The sequence below is a fragment of the Castor canadensis genome, chromosome 3 (assembly GCF_047511655.1).
Source record: "Castor canadensis chromosome 3, mCasCan1.hap1v2, whole genome shotgun sequence".
Taxonomy (NCBI): domain Eukaryota; kingdom Metazoa; phylum Chordata; class Mammalia; order Rodentia; family Castoridae; genus Castor; species Castor canadensis.
Genome location: NC_133388.1, coordinates 7,580,183 through 7,603,734, shown reverse-complemented (window position 1 = coordinate 7,603,734; position 23,552 = coordinate 7,580,183). Strand labels below are relative to the sequence as shown.

General features: G+C 54.9%; 2 protein-coding genes across 13 annotated transcripts in view; both read left to right on the top strand.

The window, feature by feature from the left end:
• Positions 1 to 8,360, top strand: part of Traf3 (TNF receptor associated factor 3) — a 99,282-nt gene extending 90,922 nt beyond the window's left edge. For all 12 annotated transcript variants that reach the window (XM_020167369.2, XM_020167365.2, XM_020167368.2 and 9 more), the window contains 2 exons: positions 1,399 to 1,573; positions 2,491 to 8,360. In XM_020167369.2, the coding sequence (XP_020022958.1) occupies positions 1,399 to 1,573; positions 2,491 to 3,062 (747 nt within the window). In that variant the 3' untranslated portion in view covers positions 3,063 to 8,360. The remainder of the gene's footprint in view (positions 1 to 1,398; positions 1,574 to 2,490) is intronic.
• A 5,428-nt stretch (positions 8,361 to 13,788) lies between these two features.
• Positions 13,789 to 22,995, top strand: Amn (amnion associated transmembrane protein). Its single transcript, XM_020167362.2, has 12 exons — positions 13,789 to 13,946; positions 14,499 to 14,617; positions 14,690 to 14,734; positions 20,707 to 20,794; positions 20,892 to 21,109; positions 21,255 to 21,392; positions 21,536 to 21,644; positions 21,751 to 21,833; positions 22,029 to 22,191; positions 22,288 to 22,468; positions 22,544 to 22,628; positions 22,750 to 22,995. The coding sequence occupies exons 1-12, from the start codon at positions 13,904 to 13,906 to the stop codon at positions 22,837 to 22,839; spliced, it is 1,362 nt and encodes a 453-aa protein (XP_020022951.2). The 5' UTR covers positions 13,789 to 13,903; the 3' UTR covers positions 22,840 to 22,995.
• Positions 22,996 to 23,552: the final 557 nt, after the last annotated feature.

Genomic DNA, 23,552 nt, shown 5'->3' with positions numbered 1-23,552 from the left:
TGCTGTAGAGATACAGATTCTTTGCAGAAGTCCTTTAAAACATGGGTTACCACAGTGGGAGCACCAGTCTCATCTTTTCAGCAAAAAGATTTTCTGAGTTATTTAAGATAGCATAAAGCTGGGCTCCAGTGGCTCACGCCTGTAATCCTAGCTACTCAGGAGGCAGAGATCAGGAGGATTGCAGTTCAAAGCCAGCCCGGGCAAATAGTGAGACCCTGTCTCGAAAAATGCATCACAGAAAATGGGCTGGTGGAGTGGCTTAAGGTGTAGGCCTGAGTTCAAACCCCAGTACAGCAAAAAAAAAAAATAAATGGGCAGCCACATGTGTCTGTGGACAGTTTCTGCTTGCCCGCCTCCTCACACTCCTGAGCATGGAGCCAGCCAGAGGAGGAGGAAGCCCCAAACCTCTGTTCTCACAGACATGATCCCCTTGGTTTTGCCCAGGCCTAAGGACCCACTTTGCACCCTTTCCTGCTGTCAAACCTGTGGCAGGCAGGGTAGGGAGAGCCCTCTTCCTGGAACCTGGTCTAGTTCCAGGGCCTTCTCTAGCCACAGAAGTAGTGTGGCACCTCTGTTCTGGGCCAGGCATCAGGTTAAGTGCGGACATGGAAGATAGGGTAACACGGGCATGACATCAGAATCCCGAACCTGAGACCCTATAATGAAGCAATGTGAGGCTACCTTCCCTGCAGACTTGTACTTGGTAAGGTGTAGGCCTCTCTGCCTACATCCTATCCTCTGGAAAGCAGACCCCTCAGCACCTATGGCCCCTGAGGTACACATAGGTTTTAGGTGGGATGCCTGTAGCAGCCTGAGGATCCCATGGAGGTGCTGCTGGCCTGTGAGAACAGCAGGGTGGGGACATGGGAGTGTGAGGGCAAGGTCACGCCTGGGTTGTGAAATGAGAGTTTGTAGAATTGGCTGACATCTAGATACAGGCTTGTAAGGGACAGGCAGGCAGGCAGTTGACACCAGGAATAGTGTAGGATGGGGAAGCCCACATAGGAACTGTGTCAGGGCAAGCAAGAGCTGCTGCCCCAAGGGCATGCCAGTGATATTGGGTGGAAGGCCCCTTTTGTCTGATCATCTGAACACTTGCTGTCCCTCACTGCTCTTTCTTGGTGGCTTACTCCTGGCAGAGAATACTGGACGCTGTATAGTGGTATTCAGTTGTTTTCCATAAGGATGTGTCATCTTTCCAGTTTCACGTCTCCCTATGTACCCTGCAGAACATAAGCTCCTATCCTAGAGGAGCTCCCAGGAGGCAGGCAGGCCTTGTCCAGTGTGTAAGTGCCTACTGCTCCATTCCTTGATAGCCTGTGTTTGGTGGGTGGCAGCACGGCATTTTGCAGAGAGTTGTGACTAGTTTTTGCCTTTTTAACACCTTTGGTCTGGAAGCGAGTAATAGACAGCCAAGCAGAGAAACTGAAAGAGCTCGACAAGGAGATCCGTCCTTTCCGGCAGAACTGGGAGGAAGCAGACAGCATGAAGAGCAGTGTGGAGTCCCTCCAGAACCGTGTGACTGAGCTGGAGAGCGTGGACAAAAGTGCAGGGCAGGCAGCTCGGAACACAGGTGAGGGTGGTGGGGGTAAGGTGGGTCAGCTGATCCCAGGCTTGTGTTATGGCACCTTTCTCCTCTGTAAGTGGCACATGCTGCCTTACAACAGCCTCTTTCAGTCACAGATAATGCATGTGCAGAGGAGGTAAGAGCACTCCTGCTTAAGAGTCCTCCAGGATGGATGAGTGTTTCTGCTTAGACTTGTGCCTCCATGTGAGGCCTAGCATGGCAGAGAGTGCAGAGTCCTCCCCAGGAGAAGCTATGGCCACAGGGTGAACAACAAGATCGGCCTGAGTGGAAGCTACACAGGGGTGATCATGGCCTGCTGGTCAGGGTGCTCCTGGCCACACCCCGAAAGGCCCAGGGACAGGAGTAGACATGGCAGGGGAGGCAGAAGACCCACCTGCCCAGCATGGCCATTTCTGACATAGAGAGCAGATGTGTGGCACGTAACTCTGGGCCTGAATGAGCACTGTGACTGTCTGCGTGGAAAGGATCAGTGGTGGAAAGGAATGGGATTATTGTCGTGCATGTGGGATTGGATTAGAGAAGGGAACAGCTTAGACTTGGAGCCTAATGATGCTGTGGGCAACAGGGCTGGAAGACAGGAAAAAGAGAGTAGACAGCCCTAAGCTATCCACTGAGGGTTGCCGCCTCAGTAGGCCGTGGTCTGACAGTCCGTGTACTGTGGCTACCAGGTTGAGGGAAGAAAACACGAGTGTAGACATTCTGCAACAGCCCACCTTCCATAGCAGGGTTCAGTCCTGTACCACATCTACCCTGTGCCATGTCCCACTCTGTGCCACGTGTTCTCCCCCTGTGGCTACAAGGGCTTTTGTGTGGCTGTTAGTTCAGACACTGGTGCCTGTTTGCTTTCTTAACCTCTCTGAAGCTCACATCTCACTCGCCAAATCTGTCCTCACCTGTGGCAGGTTTGCTGGAGTCCCAGCTGAGCCGGCATGACCAGATGCTGAGCGTCCACGACATCCGCCTGGCAGACATGGACCTTCGGTTCCAGGTCCTCGAGACTGCCAGCTACAATGGCGTGCTGATCTGGAAGATACGTGATTATAAGCGCCGGAAGCAGGAGGCTGTGATGGGGAAGACCCTGTCTCTTTACAGCCAGCCATTCTACACTGGCTATTTTGGCTATAAGATGTGTGCCAGGGTCTACCTAAATGGGGATGGAATGGGAAAGGGGACACACTTGTCATTGTTTTTTGTCATCATGCGTGGGGAATACGATGCTTTGCTGCCGTGGCCATTTAAGCAGAAAGTGACGCTCATGTTGATGGATCAGGGGTCCTCTCGGCGTCACCTGGGAGACGCATTCAAGCCTGACCCCAACAGCAGCAGCTTCAAGAAACCCACAGGAGAGATGAATATTGCCTCTGGCTGCCCAGTCTTTGTGGCCCAAACTGTTCTGGAAAACGGGACGTATATTAAAGATGATACAATTTTTATTAAAGTCATAGTGGATACTTCGGATCTGCCTGACCCCTGACCAGTGAAAGGGGAGGTAGATTTAGCAGAAGGTAACTCCTCTGGGGGGTTTTGAACCAGTCTGTCTTCACTGAGGTCCTCACGCTCAGAAAAGGACCTTGTGGAAGGGTGAAAGCAAGAGGCGAATGTGCGGCCGGCGGGAGGAGCCACACGTGAAAACAGACCCCGACACGTTTTCTAATAGACTAGCCACACTCCACTCTGAAGAGCTATTTATCCTTCAACGAGGTAAATATTGCTGTCAGAAAAGGTTTTCATTTTCATTTTTAAAGATCTAGTTAACTAAGGTGGAAGACATATATGCTAAACAAAAGAAACGTGATTTTTCTTCCTTAAACTTGAACACCAAAAAAAAAGAAAAGGTGGGGATAGCTGGACATGTGAGCATGTTGAGTAAAAGGAGAATTTATGAAATAGTAACAGTTCTGATATATTCATTCTCAAATTCAACAGTGCAATCTTGTTTCAAATATAGTATATTGTCTATTTTTAAGGCCTCATCTGGTCTCTGTTTTAATAATTTGCTTGTCAGAAGACCCTGAAGTACACCCAGGTCTTTTTTTTCAAAAGTCTCTAAATTCAGAAATCATTTTTTAATTTAAAGTTCTACAGATAATTGTTACTGCAAACATTTTATTTTAAAACGTTGATAGACTGATATTTCTTGGAAGAAAATGCCAACTATCAAACACTGGTTATCACTTGTGATAGGAAAGAGAATATTCAACCTGTTGTTATTTCTCGTTAGAAATGTAAACCTTCAATATCTGTTGTAGTTAATGACACTACTTCAAAATTACTATGAAAGGGACATTGCTCATGGATGCTGTGCATCATTTCAGACTTATAATTGTTTTCACCCTAAAATAGGGCATTAGTTGAACTTTGGAGTTCTAAACAAAATCCTATAGGTTTTTAAAATTCTGCCCCATGTTCAGACAAGCTCTCTGTTGCTGACAGCATGGACCTTTGGTCTCAGTGTCCAGTGTCCGGGGGTGGGCAGGTGGCTTGTGCTGCAGAAGGCCCCAGCAGGTGTTTCTTCATTCTGTCATACTGCTGCATTTGGTTAGTGATCTCCGAAAGCAACATCTTTGCTCAGAGATGGTGGCATACGGTACATGTGCCTTAGTTGTGACATGCTGCTTCTTGACACTAGGTTTGTGTTAAGCGTGATTCTAGAAAGTGATAGTTTAACCAGATGTTTCTCCACTGCTCGGTCTTTGTCTCTACGAGGGCCCTCAGACAACTCCATAACTGCCAGGGGAAGGCAGGCTCCATCTGCGGCTTCTTGAGCCTCCACTGCTTAATTACCACAGATTCCAAACTCTAGGCCCCATCCCAAGGGAGGCAGGCGTGGAACAGAGGCCACGCCTCTCTATGTTCCCATTTGGGCCCTTAGAGCCCACACAGCTTAAAGCAGAACCCTCTGAGCATTCCAGAGACCGCTGCTCTGGGGGCCTGCCAAGGCTGGCCATTGGGCAGCCCCGAGTCACCATCCTGTTGGGAAGGGTGGCCGGGCTGACATTCCAGCCTGCACCTGCCCAGACAGCACTCTCAACTCACTGTTTACTGTCTCTCAATGGTCCAACTGTGATTAGAAGCCTGGAGCCCTGCCCCTGTGCCCCTTTTGCTATGCACCACGCTTCATGGTGCTCTTACACTGATGGGTGCTACACGTGACGGGTGCTTCTTAGGCAAAACCAATGTGTGCAAACCACGACCACCACGTCTGTGCCACTCGCCCAAAAGACGCGCCCACGATTGGCCAGCTGGGCTGCGCACTTCAGACTGCCTGCCTCTGGGCTCTCCCCATGGTCATGCGGGGATAGCTGGGTTGGTGCCCGGTGGCCCACTGTGTCTCTGGTGCTGCCATCTGTCCTGGATTTGCCTTCGCCCTAGTGCCTGCTGGAAGTGCCCTCCTCTCGCACACCCGTTCCTGTGCTTCCGTGAGCAGCCTCCTTGGTTCCAAACACCTGCCATGCCTTTCCATGTTGAACCCTCAGCTCTTCATCTGCTGGGCCTCTGCCCACTCTCCTTGGATTGCTGTAGGGTAAGTCAGTGGCTCTGGTTCTGCCTCAGATGGAGGCATCATCTCTGCTCATAAGGAAAAACTTCCTGTAGAAACTTCAGAGTTCACTGACCCCTTGAAGGCATCCCTGACTCCTTCCACCTGCCCCCAAGTTCTCCGCCAGAGGCCTGGAAGAGGGAGGGCCTCCCAGTAGTTCCCACCTGGCCTCGGGACATCCCTGCAACTTCCTTCTTGTTGAAGTCTGCACAATACAAACAGGGTGAGCAAGGCTATGGTCTGATAAAAAGTGCTTTCTTCTTTAAGTTAAGTCCCTTTCTTGAGTGTGGCCTTGAGGTGCTGAAGCTCCACCCCCCCACCCCACTCCCACTCCCATAGGTGGGACTTTACCAAGGCCCCTTCCTGTGGGATGTGGTAGAGAAGTAACTGCAGTCCCCTGGGGTGAGGACATGTGTGTAACAGTGACATGACCCCATGCCTTTGTGAGTCCTCTTGTGTGCAAAGAAACTTCTGGTATGCATCTCTTGGGAGGTACAGGGCACATTCTGCCTGTACATGACTCACACTGCTCACCCCAGCATTCCTTTGTGCCCCTTCGGTGCTTGCCACTTAGGCCAGTCTTGGACTGTGGTGTCCTGGCAGCAGCCAGCCCTCCCCCCACAACGGGGTCCAGGCCACAGGAAGCACAGGGTGGTCATGCACTGTGTGTTTTTGGGTGTCCACTTCTCATTAACAGTGACAGAACTGTCCCCTTCTTCAAAGAAACTTACACAGTGCTTTGTTCTAAGGGGAGATTGTCACAACTTCCTGTTTCCACTGACCTTATATAGCACACTTACTCTGGCCATTCCCTGGACAGGCATGTGTGGCCTGAAGGCCCAGCCCCCTATACAGGACAGATTAGAAGGCATTCCCAGCAAAGTTAGGTGCTCAGAGAGAAAGAATGGGGGCTGGGGGGTCCTGGTTGGGCCTCATTTGGCTCTTTGGGACTAGAGCTGGAATCGGCTCAAGTGAGCTGGGCTTTCCAGTATGCCAGGTTCATTGGTGGTGTAGAAGAGGCCAGGTGGCAATGAGTGTGAACTGTAGTAAGGCCCATGGAGCAGAAGGCAATGCCTCCCCGGCACCCCACCTGCCAGGCTCTCTGGAGCCCCAGGCTAAATCTGGACACACTGATGCAGGCTCACCATGCAAATAAGCAGAGGGCTGTGGTGAGGGCCCACATCTTAGTCTCTCTCCATCCCTTACCCTTTCCCAGAGCAGCTTCTGCCATCTAGTACTGTGTCCCTGTGACACCAAGATGGTTGGCTGAATGAGGACATTGCTCAAGTGACATCTTCTGCCTCCTTTTCTCTGCCCCATCCCAGTTTCTTCTTGGCCTGTGACACCAGAGAGCCATAGTATGTAGTGCTGGGGCTCCCACTCATTGGGTGGCCTCCATCAGGGCCTGCAAACCCGCTGCCCACCAAGATTCTCGCTGTATTGGCTTCCCTTAGACTGTATGTAACTGGCCTCCTTGAGGACATGGAAGTCAAGTGCTGTCCCATAGGGTTGCCAGCCACCCCCCAGACCATCTCGGCCTGCCCCAAATTTCTCAGTCACTTGGGACTGGAACATGCATCCTAATGGATGCCTGTCATCCTGGGCTTGTCATTAATGACACTGGTGGCAGTCACATGGCAGCCCAGGCATCCTGATAGCCAGTGGACAGCACCCAGCAAAGGAGAGGGTGTCTGGGCAGGCTCTTGAACAACTGTGGTGTCCTGCGATGGGTCACCCATCAGCCTAGAAAGGGGATCAGGGAGCACACCCATTCCAGCAGCCAGGCCTACACCTTCTTTCTCCACCTGCACACTGTTGCGACGTGAGGCTGTCATCATGTGCCTGGTGAGACATTTCTGGACCTGGCAGGGTGGAAGCACTGTAGACTTCCTGCTTGTCCCCTGCTCAGCCCTTGGCCCCCAAACACCTCCCTCTGCCTGAGGCAGTTAGCACATGAGAAAGGGCTCACACAGAGCTTAAGGTACAATTTTTTTTTTTTTTTTACATTCGGTACAGATCTTCTGAGACTGCGGGAGAACTGGGAGGGTCCCAGGCCCCTTTGTGTCTGAGTGTGTGTGAGTGAGTGAGTGAGGGCCTGTCACCCAAATCCACTTCCCAGCCTAAGACCATGGTCTGTCTTCCGTTTGCAAATCTTCGTAGCTCTGTTTCTCCAAAGTAGAATGTTGCCAATGGGAGTATGGGTCAGGTGAGGTCAGTGTCAGCAGGTGACCTGGTCATTGTTACTGTCTCACCCTGGGTGATGCTGGCTACTAAGGAGCCAAGTCATCAGGGACCATCAGGCGAGGCCAGCAGCCCATCCCAAAGGCCTGGAAACATCCTGGGGCATCGTCCACATGTTGAGGTAGGCCCTGGGTGCCATTGCCAGGCAGGTGGGCAAAGCAGCGACCCACGTGGAGTCTGGTTATACAGTTGAGGAGCCCGAGTGGCCAAGCAGAGCTTGTGTCTCATTTCCCTGCTGCACCGTGTCTGGAGTCTGTCTTGTGAGCTCACTGTGAAAAGGTTAAAAGTCCAGGATCGCTGTGCCACTCCCGTGATTGGTGATGATTGGTTTTATACCTTAGTCCCCTTAGACAAGTAAGATAACCTTCAACAGAAAACTAAATGATGTAATTGGAAAACACAAAAGCCGGCCTTATTTCCAAGGATTTCCATAAGAAATATCTCTAGAGAATCTCTGTGAGGAAGGAAGTGTGGAGGTCCATGTAGACAATCGTGGAATGTTTCTAGAATTGCATTCTTTTCTCTGATGGTACGCCTGTTGTGTTCAGTTCTATTACCCAAAAACAAAGACCAAAGAAGGCCAATCTCTCATTTGACTCTATTTTTAATCTGCCTGTTTTAAAAATTGCCGTCTGTAGTAACCGCTCGCTGTGAGGACCCATCTTGACAGTCCAAGTGATTGTGACCAGTGATTCGTGTCCTGTGTTCCTCTGCTCTTCTAAGAAAACAAGGACAGTATGAGTTATTGCTCAGCAATAATCATGTTGTTACTAGGAGTTAGCAACATGTCTGATTTCCTAATAGCATTATTATGTTCTATATTTTTGTTCACTGTATATCGTGTGTGGTTTTATTTGGTATTTATTTGTTTTTTGAGGTCTTGCAATGTTTTTGTGTTTCCAACGCTAATAACTAAAGTTTGTAAGATGTAGAATGCGAAACTTTGAAATGCTAAACTGTCTTATTAGAGGAAAATAAATCTGATTAAGAGTCCTGGTTTTTTACCTCAGTCTCTCAGCTGGGCCTGGAGGAGGGTCTCCAGCTATTTTCACAAGTGACTGGGCCAAATAGCTGCCTGGGACACCCTGTGTGGGTGAATATCTTGGACAAGTCCTGCCTGCTCACTGTGCACTGGGTACTGCCTGTGGCCCTGGCAGTACCTGATCTTGAGGAGCCTGGGGTGTCTGTCTGTCAAGGGTGTGGCTTGATCCAGAGCATGCCAGGGCCCTTCTCCTGCTGGTTGTGGGCCCAGGTTTCTGGTATGAATAGAGGCTGCTCTGGGTCCCAGACCTGAGCTCAGTCACAGCCCTACTACTCTGAGCCCCACCTTCCTCATCTGTCAGGTGGAAGGACATCACCAGGCTTGTGAAACAAGGTGACACCAGAAGGCAGTGCCAGTACCAGCACTCAGGTGCTTACTGTGCAAGGCTGGGGCTGTGGGCCCCCTCTAACCACAGGACCACCCCCTGCCTCCCTATGTAGTCCTTTGAGTCAGGCCTGGCACCCTTGTATCTCCCTTGAGGATCCACTCAGCCTCCACCCCAATCCTGTTTCCTCCAGGTGCCACCTAAAGTGGCTGAACGCCTGCTCAGCCTCATTCACCCTCCAAGGCACAGCTAGAGCTAGGTCCAGATGAGATGCCATGGGCCTCCAAAAGAGGTTCCCAGAGCACTCTGCTGAAAGGGGCAGACCCAGGAACAAGCTCCAGGGGTCTCCCACCAGGGGCCTGAACTGGTCCATCCCCAGTCTGGCCCCCAATGGGCCACTGCTCCCTCCATTCCCAGGCTGGTGGCAGCCAGAGCTTGCCTAAAACTGGAGCCCTCCCTACTTCATTAAGGAAGCCCAGTGCAGCCTGGCACCTAGTACCCTCCCCAGAGAAGGTGGCACAGCCTTGCCAGCCCCTCATCTCAAGGGGTCCCTAACTCACACACCCTTGATGGGATGGTGCTTACACTCCCCCATCTCCCCACACCAACCTCCTAGCAATGCATGGGTGTTGCCACTGCCTGTGACTATAGTGGGCCAGGCTGAGGGCCTGTCAGCAGTGTGCTGAGGGGACTAGGGAATTTTTAGCTCCATTTGAGAGGACTGGACAGCCAGGACTTCAGAAATGAGATCCTTCTCTTTTACCCTCCAGGGAGTCATTCTCTGAGCCCTCCAAGAGAGGAAGTGGCAGTAACCCCATGGTCAATGGGGATACTGCAGAGCAGCTTCAGACCGGGCTCTGGCAAGTCATGAAAGCTGTCCAGCAGTTAGTAAAGGCCAGGTGAGAAATGGGTTCTCAGCCACTCCTCCCAGGGCTACTGGTGTACTGCCCCCAGCCAGAACCCAGACCAGTCCTGCAGGGGACAGGAGGAGCTGCATCTAGCCTATGTTTGCTTACTGGGGACAGGTGCAGCTCTGATAATGGGTTTTGGGTCCTGGCCCAAGCCTGGAAAGGAGGCAGGCTGCCTTGTGACACTGGCCTGCCTCCCTCAGGCCCAGGGACAACAGGACACAGGACAGGCCATTGAACCCAAGGACTGAAGAGTCAGAGAATGAACTAGGAGTTTGTGTGGAGCCTGGGAGGTCACAGGTGTGGTGCACTCAAGAGCCTCTGCATACGGAAGCTGACATGTCTCCTACACCAGAGCAGGCAAGGTGCCTAGACCAGAAGCCAGCTATGCCTTGCCACAGGCTGCTGTTCTCAAGGGTCCATTTTAAATAAGCATCATGAGGTCTGGAGAGGAACATCAGAACTGGAGCTCAGGCCCAGGACACTGCAGCTTACAGCAGAGCTTGGATTTGCTCACCTGCTCTGTGAGACACACTGCTAGAACATTCTAGAATCAAACAGGTGAAAGATGGAATCCCAAACTATGAAACCCAGTGTTCCCACTTTTCTGGAAATAGTTGTATTATCTAGCAGGAGAGCTGCCATCCTTGTCCTGCTCTGACTCTGCAGCAGCAGGTCACCCCAGACAGGAAGGCCAGGAGAGCCTGGATCCTGCCAATGCTGTGGTGCCATTTGGGGGTCCAGCCTGGGCCCAAGCTGCATGATTTAAAGATGGAAAGATGACTGACTGCACTGCCCCTGACCCTTCCTCCACAGGACTTCCCAGGGTTGGCCACAGAGGGTGTAGCTACAGAGCTTGTAAGCCGGATCTGAGGGTGGGGCTGGGAGAGGGCTGGCACCTGGGGGTCAGCGGCAGGGTGAACAGTGTGTGTGCTCGTGCATACTGGCACCTCCAAGTGAGGCCAGTGTCAGAACCTGCTGCGATGGGCAAGGAGGAACACCCTGTGGTGACCAGTGACTGTTGGGCCCTGTGCCTCTGGCCTGAGCTGCTTCAGCTCAGAGGGTGCTGAGCACCAATAGCCCCCCTGGAGTGGGGCACACAGTGGCTGGGACACCTGTGTCCACCTCCCCCATGGAACTTGGGGCCCAGGCACGGAGCTGATTCAGGCTCTGGAGTCCTGAGTGCTGCTGTGCCCATGCTGTGAAGCCCCACCATGGAGACCCGCTCTAGAGCAGCAGCTCACTGGGACATCAGTGCTCTTTCCAGCCACAGACTGCCTCGAACTCTGCCCCAGCAATGACCTTTGTTACATCCACTCCCAGGTCCTGGCCCAGCCAGCCTTGCTGGGACCCTGCCCAAGAAGGGACAGAGTGCATCAGTCCAAATAAGCACTCCTGACCTCCAGCCATTGGCTCCCCCTTGATCCAGAGACCTGTGGCCTTATGTCATCCTCTTTCACTGCCTGCAGACGGAGAAAGCATCCCCTCCCTACAGTAGAAAAAGAGGCATATGGTCCTGTGCCCTGTGAGGGGGACATGTGCCCTGTGAGGGGGACATTACTACCCACTTTGCAGGTTAAGGGATGGAACACAGAGGGAAAGTGAATTGTGTGGCCTCAGACAGCATTTGAACCCAGGACAGGTGTAACCAGTCCATGCCCATTGGAGCCAGTGGAGACTCTCTAGGTTCACCCCCTCCCAGGTTCTCAGGACCTCCAACCACCACCAACAATATACCTTGGCCGCACCTACACTTCCTCTTCCTTCATTCTCCTCCCTAACCACCTCATTCCTTGAAGCCCCCCTCATGCCTCTGCCTCAGAGCCTTCCCTGGCTCTTGCTCTGCACACGTCAGAAGCCAGTTGCCCCTCCCCTCCCCCAGCCCGTGTGGGTAGTAGGGCTGTCACTCATGCTGCCCCTCACTTCAGGGGTGGGCCATAAGCTTCAGTGGCCAGGCAGCAGGGCAACCCAGCTATAGCAATTGGTGCAAAGTTGGTAATAAGAACCCGCTGAAGACCTTGAGGAGGTGTTACTGGAATAGCCCAGTCAGGAAGGTGGTGAATCCTGCTCTCAGGCCAACTAGGGGAGAAGGCTTTGCACATAAGCAAACCAACTCAGGAGGGTGGCCAAGTCAAAACAGACCAGCAGCAAGACAGAAAGACAGCCTAACAGCCACCACCTACCCTCTGGATCCAGCCTTACCTGAAGCAGCCATGCCATGAATGTTCCTAATTACTAGAGAATTACTAGAGTTCATTCTTTAGGGTTTTGCATTTCTCAGCCTTTTCACTGGGGTCCTGGCCAATTTATAAGGCTTGTGCTCGTGCCAGGGCACCTGTGTGCAGCCGAGAACCTTGTGTAAACGCATAGTACCTATGGCTGGTGGCAGCCATTCCTCCCGCACTGTGCTGCAGCTGTGACCTCGTCCTTCCTGCCTCACTTTAATACTGCCTCTTCCAGGAAGCCTTCTTGACTGTCCAAGTGTCCTCACTGCCCTCCCCACACAGCGCAGGTGGGAAGTAGTGGAAATGGAAGCAGGTTCCATTTCCCCAAGCACCAGCCATCCACTCCTCTAATCTTCTGGACCCACCAGCCCTCAGTGCCAGTCAGGAGGCGCTACAGCCTCTGGCCAGGCCTCAGGGGTGGACCTGCCTCAGCCCAAACAGCTCTCTGCCATGACAAGCCAGAGCCCAGTCCATAAAACTTCCTCCTTCCCAACAAGAAGCAAGACAGTGGCCACGCCCACTGTCTTGTGACCCCAAACATCTCCTTTGTTTCTGACTGAGGCTACAGCATGAAGATGGAGCTGCCTGTGAGCCAGCAGGAAGGGCCGGACCTCCCCTCTAGCAGTCCTGGAACTGCGGGACCACAGACAGCAGTTGTCCAGCTTGAAGGCAACCCCACTAGGATAAAGGGTGGCCATGGGCTGGGCTTCCTCCTTCCTACTCAGAGAAGTCAGGGCCCAACCTGTGCATAAAAGAGGCCAGAGCACCCTTAGCAGCCAGCATCTCCCTCCTTGCAAGTACTGGAGGCTAAGGGCGGGGCGGGAGGTCTGCAGGTGAGGTGTGGGGATGCAGCAGAGAGAAGGATGACTCACGATGGAGGGCCTTAGGCCAAGTATTTCTTCCTTCAGTGGCCCTCCCGCACACATCCAAATGCCACATACATTGTCACACCCCTCTACCACCTTCCCCTCACTGCCTCCCGTCATCTACACATCCATCCTCCACCCTCCATCCAGGCTTCCCTGTGTGCATGTTGCAGATATCCAAGCATCCCTCCACCCGATTAACACACCCATGTACCCCGACCCATCTCTCCACCTACCCCATACTCAACCAAGGCCTGGCCACTATCATCTTCTAGCCACTCACTCATTTTCATCCAGTCATTATCCATTCACGGATCATTTATTCACTACTCACCCATCCACCCGCCCTCAGTCCAGTCATCCATTTCCATCCATGCACCCAGCAACTGTTCACATGTTCACCTCCACCCCTCCCACCATTCTCCATCCAGATGCCATGTACCATCTTTCCACAATCACTGGCAATACCGTCAGCCATTCCACACCTACCCTCCAGGAGCCACTCACCACCCTCCACCATCCCTGTCACCTCCATTCATTTTTCTCAGTGGCCATCCCCCATCCTTTTGTCATCCACCTGCCAACACAGCAACATCCACCCTCCACCTCTCACTATCCATCCACCATCAGCCATTGGTCACTAACGGCCCCCCCACCCCGCATCGGTTTGTCCATCAGCTGGCCACTCACTGCTCAGTCTCCCTCTTCCACCATTCATCCACTGATGTCTGGCCGCCCACAATCCAGCATGTAGACCACTCATAGCCTCCATCCACTCTCCTCCTGCCAGCATCCCACTAGTGTCCGCAACCCACGGGGTCTGGAGGCAGGAGGGGCCTGCATTGAGGACGCCCGACCTCAGTGGATGAGCGGGCCAGGTTCAGGCCCGCAGTAGGGGACAAGGAAGGGGGCTGTCTGCCATCGCCACACCCAGCTCACAGGGCAGTCAGTCTTTCACCCCCTCTTCCTGGGCACCTGGGGTCCTCAGCGCCGGAAGGACCTGAGAAGGTGCCTCGGAGTCGGCGGGGCGGGTCAGGAGGTAAATGTGTAACGCGGGGCGCCCCCCGCCCAACTCCGCCGGGTCACGTGGGTCCGGCGGGACAAAGTCTCCACCTGGGGCGGCGCACGGGGCGGATCGGATCGGATCGGATCGGATCGGATCTAGGCGAGATGGGCACGCTGGGCCAGCTCCTGCTGTGGCTGCAGCTCTGCGGTAGGCCTGGGACGCGCGGCACCGGGTCCCTCAGACCCTCGCCGGGGAGCGGGCTGGGACCGGGGTCCGGCGGAACCGTGTGGGAGCCGAGCGCCGCCCCTGCGCTCGTGTGCCACCGCGCGCGTGTGAGCGCGGGGCTCGCTGCCTGCCTCAGTCTCCCCATCCCGCGGCCAGGAGCTTTAAAAACGGCAGCTCAGTCCCTGTTGGCCTCCCAGCCCTTCTCCTTTGCTCCCTGGGGTGCGCTTCCTGCCAAAGCTCTTTCCGGCCCTGATCGGACTCCTCTGGGAAACCCTCCTGACCCCAAGACGGTCAGGAGGTCTGAGCTGCCCCGTCCCCTGGTTGAAATTGTCCTTGACGGACGGCACTCTCTGCTCCAACTAGGCAAACTGGGGGCGGGGTGGGGAGACGACCTGGACCAGCGTCCCATAGTGGGGCCCGTGTGAGCGGGCTCTGCAGGTCAAGCAGGAGTCGGCAGGTCAGGGCCGCCGTGGGGACCCTGTCTGCGTCCGGGCTGTGGTCCTCCCTGAGGGAAGCCGGCACTCCTTTCCTCAGCGCTCACCCAGGCCGCCTACAAAGTCTGGGTCCCCAACACCGACTTCGATACCGCCACCAACTGGAGCCAGAACCGGACCCCGTGCGCGGGAGACGCTGTCCGGTTCCCCGCGGACAAGGTGCCAGGAGAGGTCCGGACTGGGGGAGGGGGCTCCGCCTGCCACGTGTGCTGACGCCACTTCTTCCTGCAGATGGTGTCAGTCCTGGTGCGGGAGAGTCACGCCATCTCGGACATGGTAAGTGAGGCTCGGGCTGCGGCGGCCCGGGCGGCGGTGCAGGCCTGGCTTTGGGTCCCCGCAGGAGTGGGCCCGTGGTCCCGGGGGTCCCGCCAGGCTGTGTCCCGGGAGAGGGCGGGACGGCGCTCCCCGTCTGCACTGCCCATCTGCCAATGGCCGGGTCCCGCCCCCACCCCCCACCCCAGGTCTGTCTTCCGTAAGGCTTGCTATGGGGAAACCCCGCTCTTCGTCCCTTCCCAGCACTTCCCTGTCCCGGTGCCTGAAAGCCACCATTAGGACCCTGGGGCCTTTTTCTTAATCTGATGTTCCAAAGAAAGTTAAATTTGGGGATTTCTGCATCCTCCATGTGCCTGGAGCTTCACCATGCACTGAAAGGCTCTGGTAAAGCCCGTGAGAAAGACACCCGATGTGTGAGCAAGGAACTGGCCAAAGCAGTCCCTGTGGTTGGAGCTAAGAATGAGTTTTACATTTTTTCTTGTGGCACTGGGGTTTGAACCCAGGGTCTTGAGCTTGCAAGGCAGGCGCTCTACCACTTGAGCCACGCCCCCGTCCCCCGATTTTCACATTTTTAAATGGTTAGGAAACAGTCAAAAGAACAGTAATGTTTCGTGGTCAGTGTCTAGGACACTGCACGCGAAGGCACAGGAGAGATGAATAGGAGTGACCCACAGTGCGGCCTGCAGGTGAAAACCTTACCCCTTACTGAAAGGGCGACCCCTACTCACAACATCACTGTCCAGGTTCCAGGAACCTCCACGCGCATTCGTGGTGAACTCACACCCTCCACAGAGCTGCCACCTCCCAGGCTGGGTCCTGGTCCTGCGGGAATGAGCCTCACCCCAGAGCGTGGGAGAGGGACTGGCTCGGGATGCTGGGGGCTGTCGCTGCGCTGCCATTGGGGGGTCGGTGCCCGATTGGCCTTGATCTCTTCTGCCCAGATGCAGGATCTGAGCCACAGGCCTGACTTCCTCTTGAAGGGCAGGTGGGTACTTTTGTGGGGGATGGAACCCAGTGCTGGAGGCACGCTGAGCTACCACCAAGCCACCCTTACTGACTTTGGGTTCTCTTTTTTTCTTGGAGGTCTTGGTAGGCAGACACTCAACCACTTGAGCCTCTCTCCCTTGTGTTTTATTTTTCGAATAGGGTCTCACGTGACCGCATAGCTTGGGATGACAGGCGCGCACCACCGCGCCCAGCTTTTATTGGTTAAGATGGGGTTTCCTTGAGCTTTTCGCCCAGCTGGCCTCGAGCTTCGATCCTCCCTATCTTTGCCTCCTGAGTAGCTAGGATTGCAGTCCTGAGCCACCAAGCCTGGCTTGACTTTTGGTTTTCAAAGAAGCAGCGTAGCTCGGAGAGTCCCTGGGTGGTGGGCCTTGCGGGAGACACCTCGGTCCTCTAAGGCCAGCGCTGCACTTGCGGCCTTGGCACTTGCACCCAGCCCTGGCAGCCTGGCAGCAGCGTCCTCAGCCGGAGGGGCGCCGGAGCTGGGAGGAGACCCGCGGCGGAGGAGTCAGGTTGGAGGTGGACGCCTGGGCCTGGGCTACTTAGATGACCCCTCTTGGAAGAGCGTGGGGAACTTAACGATTCCTCGTTATCCAGCCATTGGTGCAGCGCTCACACGTGTATGGGTCCCTCCATTCGTCCCCAGCGCCCACAGTCCGCGGGTCCCCACCTCCCCGCCCTCCAGGACTTGGTGCCCAGGGATCCCAGGACCCTCAGGACCTCAGCTCTCTGGGGTCCTCCCTCAAGACCCCAGCTCTCAGCTTTGGCCACCTACGTCGTGTTGTGGCGCAGGTGTTTCAGCGTTTTAAGTTGTGTTTCTCTGCTTTGGAGTTCCTCCCCTGGAGTTTTTCTTTTCCTTACCTCCCCTTCCCTTCACCTCCCCTCCGCCGTTTGCCCTGCTGGTTGCTGGTGGCGGGATCTCCTATTTCCACCCAGCCTGTTGCAGTGTCTTCTCACTGCGAACTTGGCCTGCCGTGCCCTGCGCGAACAAAACTCATTTTAATCTTCCAAACACAAACCCCGCTGTTTTAGGATTGTGTTCTTGGTGCTTTAAGAAATCCTTCTGGCAGGGCGCCGATGGCCTATCGGGATAGACGTGATAGACCAGTGAGGCAAATAGTTCTTGAGACTCCTCGAAAATAACCAGAGCAAAAATGGACTGGAGGTGTGGTTCAAAGTGGTAGAGCGCCTGCTTTGCAAGCAGGACGCCCCAGGGCGTCTCTCTGAGAGAGACCCTACCTGTAAACCTACAAGCAAAGGACTGGGGAGGGGAGAGGGTCAAGAGGCAGAAGAGCAAGGCCTTGAGTTCGATCCCCAGTAGTGACACACGCACACGCACACACACGCACAATCCTTTCTCTGCTCCTCAGTCACAAATGGCCAGCAACTATATGATACCCATCAAGTCACAGTTTTGCCACCTGTGGCACCAGCTAGGGGCCCTGCTTTATTTTGCCCTTGGAATGAGTCCAGTTCCAGCCTCCTCTCCCACACCACCACCCCCTTCCCTTGGCCTGTGGCATTGTGGTTTTGGTTCATTGACTGTTGGGGCAGAAGTGGGTCTGAGCGTTCTCTTCTTCCAGCCCCATGTTCTGACTGTACCTCTGTGGACCATCTTGGAATCCACTGGGAACGTCAGCCCCTCACTGTTCTGTCACAAGGATCTCTGTGGATGTGGTTATTGCAGAGAGGTTGTAGAACAGGTCCACCAAGCTGCCACCTCCGCCAAGGCCCTGGAATTTATAGCATCGTCACTGGCTGGAGAACACAGTGCCTCTCCAAACATTTCTGCTCATCCCTATCCTTTCACAGTCTTAAAATGTCCCCCGTAGAGGTCCTGGGTAGGACTGATGGGTTCATAAGTACTTTCAAAGTTTGGTTTCTATCGTGATTAGTACCCTGTATTTAAAAATTATAGTTGGGTTTTGGTTTTGGTTTTTTTGAGGCAGGGTCTTACTACATAGCCAAGGCTGACCTCGAACTCATGATCCTTCTACCTCAACCTCCCATGTGCTGGTATTACAGACATGCACCATCATGCCCAGCTTTCTGGTTGGTTATTTTTGCAGGTGATGACAGTTGTTCCTCTTGCCTTCAAATCCTAACTCCTTTCATTTCTTGCTTCTGTGATAAGTAAGCCATGGAAGTGGGCATCCTTGTCTCATTTCCCTGTGAAGTGAAAGCACTACGCTTTTCTCCACTGCGGTTGATGTTGGCTGTAGGTCTGGAGCACATAAACTTTAGACTATTGTGGAAATTCAGTTACTAAAGCTAGCAGCTTTAAAAACAACATAAATAGGTCATCAAACATTTTTGGTGTCTTTTTGCTACGTGGATTGAAATGCAAGGTCCTCCCTTCCCGAGGACCAGCTCTCCTAGAAAGATCGGTGTCCTCTTAGTCCTCTCCTGTGGGGCAGGGCATGGTGCCTCCCAGTCCTAATGTATTGAGCTTGCTGGCCTTGGACTCTACCACCTTTTGCTGGAGCTCCCCTGGGGGTCGAAATGGTCCCCATTCCTCCCTTCCTGCATTCTTGGGACCTGATGTCCACTCGGTCACTATCTGTTTTTTAAATCAAGTTTAAGTATTTAAAGACTTTTTCTTAGAGTAGTTTTAGGTTCAGAGCAAAACTGAGAGGAAGGTAGTTTCCGTATGACCCCCCCACACTCCCAGAGCCCCCCACCCCCACTGTCAACATCCTAAAAGAGAGTGGTGACTTCTTGGCTACCATGGGTGAACCCACAGTGGGACTTCATCACCTCTGGACTGTGGACTGCAGCCAGACTCACTCTTGGTGTCACACAGTATTTGTAAAACACATGGTTGGCTCTAGTTAAACTAATATTTTATTTAGGATTTTTTGCATCCGCATTTATAAGCTAAATGGACCTGTGTTTTTCTTATCTTGTTCTTCATTCAATTCAACCTTGAAATCAAAATTACGCTGGCTTCATAGAATGGGGTGACAATTTTCACTCTTTATTTATTTATTTTTTCTGTTTTCCATAGCAACTTCTATGAGAAGAAATTGTTGGCTGGATGTTTAGTACCCTCACTGGAAGAACATTTGGGGTTTGGCGGTGGTAGACATGCCTGTAATCCCAGATACTTGGGATTTTATAAAATAAAAACAAAACAAAAAATAAAAGCCATGCTTAGCATGGCTCAAGTGGTAAAGCAGAAAGCATGAGGCCCTGGGTTCAATCCCCAGTACTGAAAAAAAAAAAAGATGAACTAATTACAAGTCTAGTAAATTATCCACTAATTTATTCAATTCTCTACTGCTTTTTGTGACCCTTTTTTTTTTCTTTTTTCTTTTCCGTGAGACTGGGGTTTGAACTCAGGGCTTCGCACTTGCAAAGCGGGCACTCTACCACCTGAGCCACACCTCCAGTCCATTTTACTTTAGTTATTTTGGAGATGGGGTCTCAAGAGCTATTTTCTTGGACTGGCCTCAAACTTCGATCCTCCTGATCTCAGCAGCTAGAGTTCTCACTCTTCTGAGCCCCGTGCAGGGCAGGTCTTTGTGGAGCATAATTCCCTACCATTTTAGGCTTAAGGGTATTTTTATTTTACCCTTGAATTTGAATGTCAGTTTGACTGTATACAAAATTCCAAATTGAAAGTTCTTTTCCTAAACTGGGTGTAGTGGTACACACCTGTAATCCCAGCATCTGGGGGGTTGAAGCTGGAGGATTTCCGGTTTGAGGACAGCCTGGGCTACACAGTGAGACCATGTCTCAAAAAACCCATTGCTCTATTGTCTTGTGCCCATTGTTCTTGCTGAGAAATCTGAATCTGAATTGTCTTTCCATTCCTGGGTGATCTGTTCTTTCCTTCTGAAGCCATTAGAATGTTCTCTTTGTCTTTGATATAAACATATGGTTTTATGTCTACATGTGGGTTTTCCAGTTCCTCTTTTTGGCACTCAATTTAAGGTTTCCCAACTGCCTTCAAATTTGCAAAGTTTATCTTCATGGTGTCTTCAAATATTTCCTTTCCTCCCCCAGCGCTCCTATATGAATTTGGCTCTTGGATGTCCACTTCCTTCATCTCCTGGTCTCCCCGTCCTCCCCTGCCTTCTGCAGAGCTGGACATGGACACTTATGTCCCTGTGCTTTGCAGTGGATCAGTCCTGACATTTATTTCACCTGCTTCTGCTTGTCTTTTCAACTGTTGTGGTCCTCATCTCTTACTCATATTTCCCTTTGGATTATTGCTACTATTATGATTATTATTATTATTGACTCTTGGAATAGAATGCGGGACCTCACACATGCTAAGAAAGTGCTCTGCCATAGAGCCACACCCTCAAACCCTGCTTCTTTTTATCAATGCGTTCTGTTTAGGGCTAGAGGTGCAGCTCAAGTGGCAGTGTCTGCCTAGCAAATGCAAGGCTCTGAGTTCAAAGCCCAGTACTGCCAAAAGAAAAAAGATGCATAGGTTTGATGCTTCCTTCTTGTAATACCTCCCCTGTTCCTGAGGTGCTATTGTGCTTGTGGTACATCGTGTCTGTGCCCGTATGCCTCTGTGGCATCTGTGTGCAGTCCTGTGCCCTGGCAGTGCTGTACCTGCAGGTGTGGGTGCAGTTGGCCCGTGCATGCATCTGCCCCTCAGCGTTGGTGTCTGGGCAGGGGTAGGGCTCTGGGAAGGGCAGAAGAGCAAGCCCTATCCCCTCAGGTTGGGACTTGAGGCTGGGCCTGGGTGGACCACTACTGATGATGTTAGGCCCTCATGGCCCCTGCACTGGGCAACTCCCCTGGCCCACCATCACCTCCTTATGCTCCCTGCCTTCTCTGGCCCTCCCCAGGGGCTTCTCGACGTTTTAAAATTTCGTTTTTGCAACCCAGGAAGGAACCCTTCGCTTGAGGGTCATGCGGCGGTGGGCGGGAACGGTGTGGTTCTCCCCCGGGGGGGCGCGGAGCGGGCCTGGATCACCAGGCCGCACCGGCTCAGCCCGCGCTTCCCGTAGCTCCTGCCGCTGGACGGGGAGCTGGTCCTGGCCTCGGGAGCGGGGTTCAGCGCGGCAGGCGCCGGCTCGGACCTGGACTGTAACTCAGGTGGGACGCGGGGGCGGGGGCGGGGTGGGGGCGTGGCCTGGTGGGCCCTGAGGGGCGTGGCCAGGGCGGTCGTGGCTCAAGCACGCGCGCCCCGCAGGCGCCCCCACGGTCTTCCGGAATCCCGACCGCTTCTCCTGGCTTGACCCGCACCTGTGGCGCTCCGGGGACGAGGCGCGCGGCCTCTTCTCCGTGGACGCCGAGCGCGTGCCCTGCCGCCACGACGACGTCCTCTTCCCGCCCAACGCCTCCTTTCGCGTGGAGCTCGGCTCAGGCGCCAACCCCGCGCGCGTCCACAGCGTGTCGGCCCTGGGCCAGGTGAGCGGGGTTGAGGGCTCGGGGCCCGTGTCGCCACCTTTGCCTGGGCGGTGAGCTCCCTCCCGCTGCTCCTAGCCTGAGCACTCAGAGGCTCTCCGGGTCCTGGTTGGGCTGGCTCTGGGGTCATCCATCCGATCACCCGCAGACGTTTACGCGCGACGAGGACCTGGCCGCTTTCCTGACGTCCTCCGCGGGCCGCCTGCGCTTCCACGGGCCGGGCACGCTGCGCTTGGACTCCGAGGTCTGCACCGACCCGTCGGGCTGCATCTGCGGCAACGCGGAGGTGAGCGCGGCCTTCAGGGGGTCAGGGGACATCGAGCGAGGGTCCCCCGGGACTGAGCCCGCGACCCGTCGCTGGCCGGCTCTGAGAGGGCACTTAGCGGGCTGCCCCGGCTTCCCCGCGCTGACCTCCGCGCCCCACCCTAGACGCTGCCGTGGGTCTGCGCGGCCCTGCTCCAGCCGCTGGGCGGTCGCTGTCCCCCTGCCGCTTGCCACAACGCCCTCCGGCCTGAGGGCCACTGCTGCGACCTCTGCGGTGAGAGTCCTGCTTGCCCCGCTTGCTGGGCCCTCCTGTTTGACCCCGGCCTGCTCTCCTCCTGTTTCCCTATCGGGCTTTGACCCCTGGGGCCCCTCTGTCCCAGGAGCCATCCTGTCGTTGACTCACGGTCCCACATTTGACCTGGAGCGGTACCGAGCGCGGCTGCTGGACATCTTCGTGGCCCTGGTAATGGGGGCGGAGCGGGCAGCGGACAGGGGCGTCCCGATCCCGGCTGCCTCTGCAGGGTCCCTGGAGTCCCAATCGGTTTCCTCCTTAACGTGTCCATCCTCCGCACCCGCCTCGTCCACCTCCGTCCCTGCCCCCAAAGTCCCCTCGGACTCCAGAGGCGGAGGCCCGGACCAACCCCGTCCCTCTCCCCAGCCCCAGAACCAGGGGCTGCAAGTGGCTGTGTCCAAAGTGTCACGCGTGTCCCAGCTGCGCGGGGCGGACACCGAGATCCAGGTGGTGCTGGCGGAGACCCAGCCCGGGACGAGCGGGGCGGAGCGGCTGGCCCAGGCCCTGGTGGCTGATGTGGCCGAGCACGGTAAGCGCCTCCCCGCTCCATCCCCCGACCTACCCCAGCCGTGCCCAGTGCTGTGCTGCGGTCCCCGCCCGCACCACTGAGCCGCCTCTGTTGCAGGCGAGGCCCTCGGGGTCCTGTCGGCCGCCTTGCGACAGTCGGACGCGCAGGTCGAGGGCAGCTCCACCGCTGGGCAGGACGCCCCGCGATCTCTTGCCGGGCTCGCGAGCGGCGTGGCGTTCGCCGTGCTGCTGGCGCTCTTGGGGACCCTGCTGCTGCTGTGCCGCACCGGGAGGCTCAGGTACGCGGCAGGCCCGGGCATGTGGCCAGTGGAATGGTCGCGCGGCTGGGGGACCTCACCTGTCCGTGTCCCCAGGTGGAGGAGGCCGGAGGAGGCCGCGCCTACAGAGATGCCTCTCGGTTTCCGCAACCCAGTATTCGACCTGGCAGACAAGGAGCTGGTGAGAGGGCGGGAAGATGCACGGGGTGGGGGGTGGGGGGGTGAGGGGGGGTGTCTCCCCAGGGCTTGGCTTCCAACGTCCTCTGATCCTGTGACCCCCCCCACCGCCCCCTCCCGTGCAGCCGACCAGCCTAGCCTCGAAGGTGGACAGCAGTGCCAGCCACAGCTACTTCGTTAACCCTCTCTTTTTCGGCACCGAGGCCGAGGCCTGATCACCGTTGGCCACCTAGCTCCCACCGAGGGTACTGGCCCTGGGCCTCTGACTGTGGGCTTCTCACCCACTCTGAGAACCTGACCTTCTCCTCTGTCCTCCGTGGAAGCCAAGGACCCGCTGGCCTTGTCCAATAAAGGGATTTTCTGCATCTGTACCACCCTGCCCACCCTTCTGTCCCTGTCTGATGAGGGAGCTGGTCCTGGCCTTGCGGATCACATGGCTGGATAGTGGGTTCCTTCCTCCTCCTGTGGGGGTAGGGTGAGACGGGCCACTAAGTAGCTGGTGGGCCCAGGGTGACCAAAGGCCCCAGACTACACAGAAATGGACCCAGTGTGGCTAGGACTAGGTAGCAGGAGGAGGGCACCTACCATGGTTGTGGGGAAACAGCTGTCGGGGTGAGGAGGGACAAACCCACACTGTCAGGGAAAGAAGGGGTGGGGTAGTCACCCCGCATCATGCCAGACAGCTCAGGTCCAGGCCCTCTGCGGGGCTGGTTGGAGACAGAGCGAGTCAGGTGGACAGACATCCTGGGGATCCTGCTCTCTTTTGCTGGGGAACCCTGGGGCACAACTGCCTCTGCACAGGGTGTAGAGCACCTCCCCTGAGAGGTGGCCTCTTGCAGAGTGGGTGAGTGGGCAGCTTGCCACAGCCCTGGGTGTTTCTTGTGTCTGTCTAAATAACAGAGATTCTCCAGAGAACCATCTGGGAATG

Bases quoted from the DNA above. Each gene is read 5' to 3' on its own strand.
- Amn (XM_020167362.2), top strand. From the start codon at position 13,904: ATGGGCACGCTGGGCCAGCTCCTGCTGTGGCTGCAGCTCTGCG. The intron at 21,645-21,750 runs GTGAGAGTCCTG...CCTCTGTCCCAG, and splicing joins CCACTGCTGCGACCTCTGCG to GAGCCATCCTGTCGTTGACT. The intron at 22,192-22,287 runs GTAAGCGCCTCC...CCTCTGTTGCAG, and splicing joins GGCTGATGTGGCCGAGCACG to GCGAGGCCCTCGGGGTCCTG.